Source organism: Eschrichtius robustus, chromosome 4, assembly GCF_028021215.1.
Source record: "Eschrichtius robustus isolate mEscRob2 chromosome 4, mEscRob2.pri, whole genome shotgun sequence".
NCBI classification, from domain to species: domain Eukaryota; kingdom Metazoa; phylum Chordata; class Mammalia; order Artiodactyla; family Eschrichtiidae; genus Eschrichtius; species Eschrichtius robustus.
The window spans coordinates 59,902,140-59,908,139 of record NC_090827.1 but is presented as its reverse complement, the minus strand read 5'-3'; the positions used below and the strand labels follow the sequence as shown (position 1 = coordinate 59,908,139).

General features: G+C 40.3%; 1 protein-coding gene across 2 annotated transcripts in view; it reads left to right on the top strand.

Annotated features, from left to right (window-relative positions):
* Positions 1-1,494: 1,494 nt before the first annotated feature.
* ART3 (ADP-ribosyltransferase 3 (inactive)) overlaps positions 1,495-6,000 on the top strand; it is a 35,700-nt gene continuing 31,194 nt past the window's right edge. For both annotated transcript variants that reach the window (XM_068542144.1, XM_068542143.1), the window contains exon 1: positions 1,495-1,563. In XM_068542144.1, the coding sequence (XP_068398245.1) occupies positions 1,495-1,563 (69 nt within the window). The remainder of the gene's footprint in view (positions 1,564-6,000) is intronic.

Genomic DNA, 6,000 nt, shown 5'->3' with positions numbered 1-6,000 from the left:
AGGGCTCAGAACTGAACATGCTGTGTGGTTAGAGGGAATTTCTGTGGCTTTACAAGCCTCTTGGAGATTTCATGTGTTAACAGTAATGATTCCAAGGGATAGTCTGGGGGGCAGATATAAATAGCAGAACACAAACGAGGTAATGTGCCACTGCCAAGCTATTGCTGGGGATGTTTATAAAAAGAAAAGCATTCCCTTCTCAGCTCTCAGTGTCAGCAGCCTCCTATCCTGAAGACACGCTCACCGCCACTGAGAGAGTGGGGAAACAGTTTGAGACCTAGCATCATTTAAACCTCCACAGGCAGAAAAGCCAGGTAAACATTTTGACTTATTTACACTCAGACTATGGAAGTGAAGAATTTTCAAGAAAGTCCTGATTCAGAGCTTGCTTGGTACATACTGCCTTGTGACAGTTCTCTGTCAAGTATTATTTTCCAAATCTTTTTTTAAAGGGAAGCTTCACACAAAAGCGGCATGTTTGTACTATCTTTTGATATCTTTAAATAAAGATATGCCTCCTGAATAAAGATGGGGATCTGGGGCCAAAGGGAAGACTATCTTCTTTCCCCTGTGCTGTTCTTCCCCATTTTCAGATGCCATAATATGGTGATTGGTAGGATTAAAAAAAAGAGATTTCAGTTCAGTTCCAGCCATGTCAGCTTTGTTGTAGGTATGTGGAAGGAACTATAAACCAGTCTTTAATTGAATCAGTTAATGGCTCTGGGACAGCTTCAGCCCTTGACGGCCTCTTTCCCGCCTGTTTACCTGTTCCTGTCTCATGAACTTTGGGATGAATATTGGGCATTCAGCCAATAGAATTATATAATCTTACTAGAATTGCTTCCTACCCAGTTCCTTCTTATTCTCATTCCTGCCTTCAGAAAGTTATGCAAGACGCTTGTTTTATCCTTGGCTTCTCTTAAATGTGAATATTTGGGAGAAGCAGACTGCCTCGGATAACCTTCTGGTTTTTACCACTACTGGCCTCCATCCTAGCCAAATGGGCATGACTTGGTTTGCAAAGAGGATCAAAGAATGGATGATATGCGTGGATACTAACTCCTGGAGAATTCTTGGAGACTGGGAGCTAGGGGACCAATTTGAAATGGTTGTTTTTTAGTTTGTGATTTCCTACGTATGCTGAGGGGAGATTTAGAGATAGGAAGAAAAAATGACTACCAGTGACTATGGTGGGAGAGACAACATGTCTAAAAGAGAATGGAAATGGACAGATTTAACCTTGAGCAAATTGCTGAAGTTCTCCGAGCTTTGGTTTCTTCATCTGTAGAATGAGGGTGTTAGACCACCAGACAAAGTGTAATGACCCTTCCAGCCATCGGAAATTTATTAATAATCACTTCCTAACCATCATGATACCCACTCTTACCCAGAATGAAAAAATATATATAGTGTGTCATCCTGTTCTACTTCCCTAAACCTTTTTTTTTAAGTCTACTAAATTGGAATTTTTTCTTTTTAATTTAGAAGAGAAAAATGAAGGCAGGACATTTTGAAATGGTCACCATGCTGCTGGCACCTATGATTCTAATGGACATCTTCCAGGTAATGTTAGGAATGGGAAGCATGTGGTCACTGGAATGGGAACTCTTGATATGAGGTTGCCTGAGGCATTTGTGTGGGTTGATGATAGAAATGAGAACAGAGAGAGTAGGTAAGTTAGTTTTTTACAAGTAGATCTTATCTTTTACACACTGATACGTGTTAACTGTAGAAAATTGAAAAATTAAAATTAAGCAAAAAGAGGAAAGTAAAAATCATCCACAGTCTTCCGCCCAGAGGGAAAGACTCAATCTGTTGGTGTGTATTCTTCTCAGCTTTCTTCTGTGTGTTTATGTTTGTAATTTACAAAAATGGATTCACACTATACATAGTATTTTTTTACCTTTTTAAGTTAATATTGTGCTACAGATGTCTGTCCATGGCATCAGATATTCTAAAAATATGTATTTTTCTTTAGATAAGATGACACTGCAATGTTTATCTACGTTTTCCATTAAACTATATAGTGACTATTTTCCCACATTCAGTATTCTTTTTTTTTCTGATAGTTTATGATTTTATTTTTTACAATTGAATCTTTAAACATTCTGTATCATACTTTTATGTAAAATATGAGCCAGGTATCTCACTTGATATTTCTCGCCACATTGTTAACTCTCACATCACTACTGAATGAGTATTTGTCCACTGATTTGAAGTATGTTCTTTAAAATGTGTTAAATTCTTAAAATTTTATCCATTTTTAAATTTAATATTCTGATATATTGTTTATAGAATCACTGTATATTCTGTTACCTGGTCTGCAGTGTGACTTTTTAAAAATTGGAATATAATTCACATATAAAAATACACCATTTTACTTTAAAAAAAATTTTTTTTTAATTTATTTATTTTGGCTGTGTTGGGTCCTCGTTGCTGCGCCCAGGCTTTCTCTAGTTGTGGCGAGCGGGGGCTACTCTTTGTTGTGGTGCACGGGCTTCTCATTGCAGTGGCTTCTCTTGTTGCAGAGCACGGGCTCTAGGCGCACGGGCTTCAGTAGTTGCAGCACACAGGCTCAGTAGTTGTGGCTTGTGGGCTCTAGAGTGCAGTCTCAGTAGTTGTGGCACATGGGCTTAGTTGCTTTGCGGCATGTGGGATCTTCCCGGACCAGGGATCGAATCTGTGCCCCCTGCATTGGCAGGCGGATTCTTAACCGCTGCTCCACCAGGGAAGTCCCCAAAATATACCATTTTAAAGTGTACAGTTCAGTGATTTTCATATATTCACTATGTTGTGCGACCATCACCACTATCTCATTATAGGACATTCCCATCATGACAAAAAAGAAATCCTGTAGCTATTAGCAGTCAATCCCAATTCCCTCTTCCCTGCATCCCCTGGGATGCGCTTTGTCTCTATGGATTTGCATATTCTGGACATTTTATCTGGCCTTTTGTGCAGCTTCTTTTACTTAGCATAACATTTTCAAGGTTCATCCATGTTGCAGTGTATATTAGTACATCCTTCTTTTTTATAGTTTAATAATATTCCATTGCATGGCTATGCCACATTTTTTTTATCCATTCATTAATTGATGGACATTTGGGTTGGCCCCACTTTTTTGTTCTTATGAATGAATAGTCCTGCCACAAATTTTCATGCAAAGGTTTTTGTTTGTGGGAACATATATTTTCAGTTCCCTTGGGTATATACCCAGGAGTAGAATTGCTGGGTCATATGGTGACTCTATGTTTAATATTTTGAGGAAGTGCCCCAAACTGTTTTCCACAGTGGCTGCACCATTTTAATTACTTATACAGCAGGGTATGAGGGTTCTATTTCTCTACATCCTTGCTGACACTTGCTATTTTCCTTTTTTTTTGGCTGTATTGGGTCTTTGTTGCTGCGCGCAGGCCTTCTCTAGTTGCAGCAAGCGGGGACTACTCTTTGTTGCGGTGCGCAGGCTTCTCATTGCAGTGGCTTCCCTTGTTGTGGAGCACAGGCTCTAGGCACGTGAGCTTCGGTAGTTGTGGCATGCAAGCTCAGTAGTTGTGACGCACGGGCTTAGTTGTTCCGAGGTATGTGGGATCTTCCCAGACCAGAGGTTGAACCTGTGTCTCGTGTCTCCTGCCCTGGCAGGCGGATACTTAACCACTGCGCCACCAGGGAAGTCCCTATTTTCCTTTTTTTTCCTTATCTTTATAGCCATCCTAATGGGTGTGAGGTGGTATCTCACTGTGGTTTTGATTTGCCTTTTAATATTCTTCTGCAACATAAATTTGATGTGTTTGTTTTATGAATGTTTCATAATTTGTTTAACCAATTTCTTTTCTTTAACCATTTAGGTCATTTTTACATTTTTGTAACAAACTTTTAGTAATTGAATTTCATCCATATAGGCTTTTGTTTCAATGGATAACTCAGAGGAAGAAAATACAATCAGTGTGTTCACCCAGCCTTTGTACCTGTTCCTTGTCCATTCAGTTTCCCCTGAATTGTGGTGGCATTTGTGGGCTTTTTCAGTGCTCAAGGTACTCACTATACAGAACACACAATCAACGGTGGCCTTTGGCCAGAAAGACTTGATGTCTAAAATTAGACATGCAGAGACTGGTTAGAGGCACAGGGGCAAAGACAGGATCATATTGGATCAACCCTTGATATGATGTGAGGAATATGTGGGGGGGGGGCTGGTTTCAGGGTATGATGTCTTATAAGATGTTGAAGTCTTGAAGATAAATTAGGCATTGGTGCCCAAGATGCATTCTGATACATTCTGTGCTGTGGAGCAAAGTGCATTTCTTGGCTAGGAGATGGCAATGATTTCATCTCATGAAGCTCAAATTCCCACTTCAAGAAAGTGACCTACAGACCCAGGAGTTCAGGAGTCTCAGTGACTTCCCCAGCAGAATATTCTGTGGCTGGTAATCAAGACCGTTTCTGATGCCAGCACAATTCCTACATTCGTAACACGGTGTTGTGAATTGTCTGCCCAACCTTTCATAAGGGTTGTTATGAGGACAAAATTAAACTCTTTTTTTTAAAAAGTGCTACATAAATGTCAGTGGTCTTCATCATCAGAAACACAACATTTTGGTTAAGAGAACGGACTCTGGAGCCAGATTGCCTGGGTTCAAATATCAATTCCAAACAAGTTAATCTCTCTGTGCCTTAGTTTCCTCATCCTTAAAAAAAGGAACTAATAATAGTACCTACCTACCTCACAGGGTTACCATAAAGATTAAATGAATTAATATATATGAACACTTAGTGCTTCACATACAGAAAGCACTCTGGAGAAGTTTGTTAGGCCTTAATGATGAAGTGGCCACAGGGGGTGACTGAGAACGAGAAATCTAAGAAAATTTCACAAATGAATAAGTTGATGGTAGTTGTAGGCAGTAAGATTATAAGTTTGGTCTTGGTCTTAGATTGTTTTGTTTGAAGGGTCTTTGAGCAATTCAAGTGGAGTTATTAAGTAGGCAGTTGCTCTACAGATCTTGCACTTACAGGACAGATCAGAGGTATTTAGATGATAACTGAAACTATGGGTCTTATATAATTGCCTAAGGGTAGAATTGAGAGTTGGAAAATAAGTAGCCTTGAGAAACTCCAGCATTTAATGGCCAACTAGAATATGCTAGATCTGCAAAGGAGTCTAAGAAGAAATGTTTCCTTAGTGAGAGCTGTTTGGATGGAGGAATGGGGGTCGGAAACCGGATTGAAGAGGGCTGGGATATGAGTGGAAATGAAACGGAGATGGCAAAGATAGATGTCTTTTTGAAGAAGTTTGACTATGAGGGGAGAAGAGAGATAGTGAGAAGGAGATAGTGTGGGATGTGGAATCAAGTTATATTTTGCTCTCTTAAGTTGGTTCTCTGCACCGCCTCTTCCTTTCCACACACACACTCACACACTTTAAGAATCATTCACATGGAGCCTGCAACTTTAACAGATCCTGGCTAAGTGCTTCTATAAAGTCTCCAACTGAGGTTGCAACTTATGCAGTCAGTGTACCATACAAGTATAGAGTAGTGGAAAGAGACAATGATATGGAGGGCATTATCCTTTTGCTTGCAGAAACCCTTAGATGGTGTCTCTGGGCAGATGTGCTCATCCTGTGTTTTGATCCATAGGCCTGAGCACAGGGTTCTTACTTAGTTCACTTGAACTAAGTGTTTTGCCAGTTGCTATGCTAGATGCTTGGAATTCAGAAGATAAATAAGATACATATCGTGCCCTTGAGGAACTTACAGTATAATACAGTCTGCCCTCCATATCCATACATGCACGACCCCGCAGATAGAGAGGGCCCACTGTATTCATTGTACTGTGCCTTTTTTTTTTGGCTGCACCACGTGGCATGCGGGATCTTAGTTCCCCGACCAGGGTTCAAACCAGCACCCCTGGTTTGTGCAAGCGTGGAGCCTTAACCACTGGACCGCCGGGGAAGGCTGTACTATGCCAGTTTTATAAGGAACTTGAGCATTTGTGGATTTT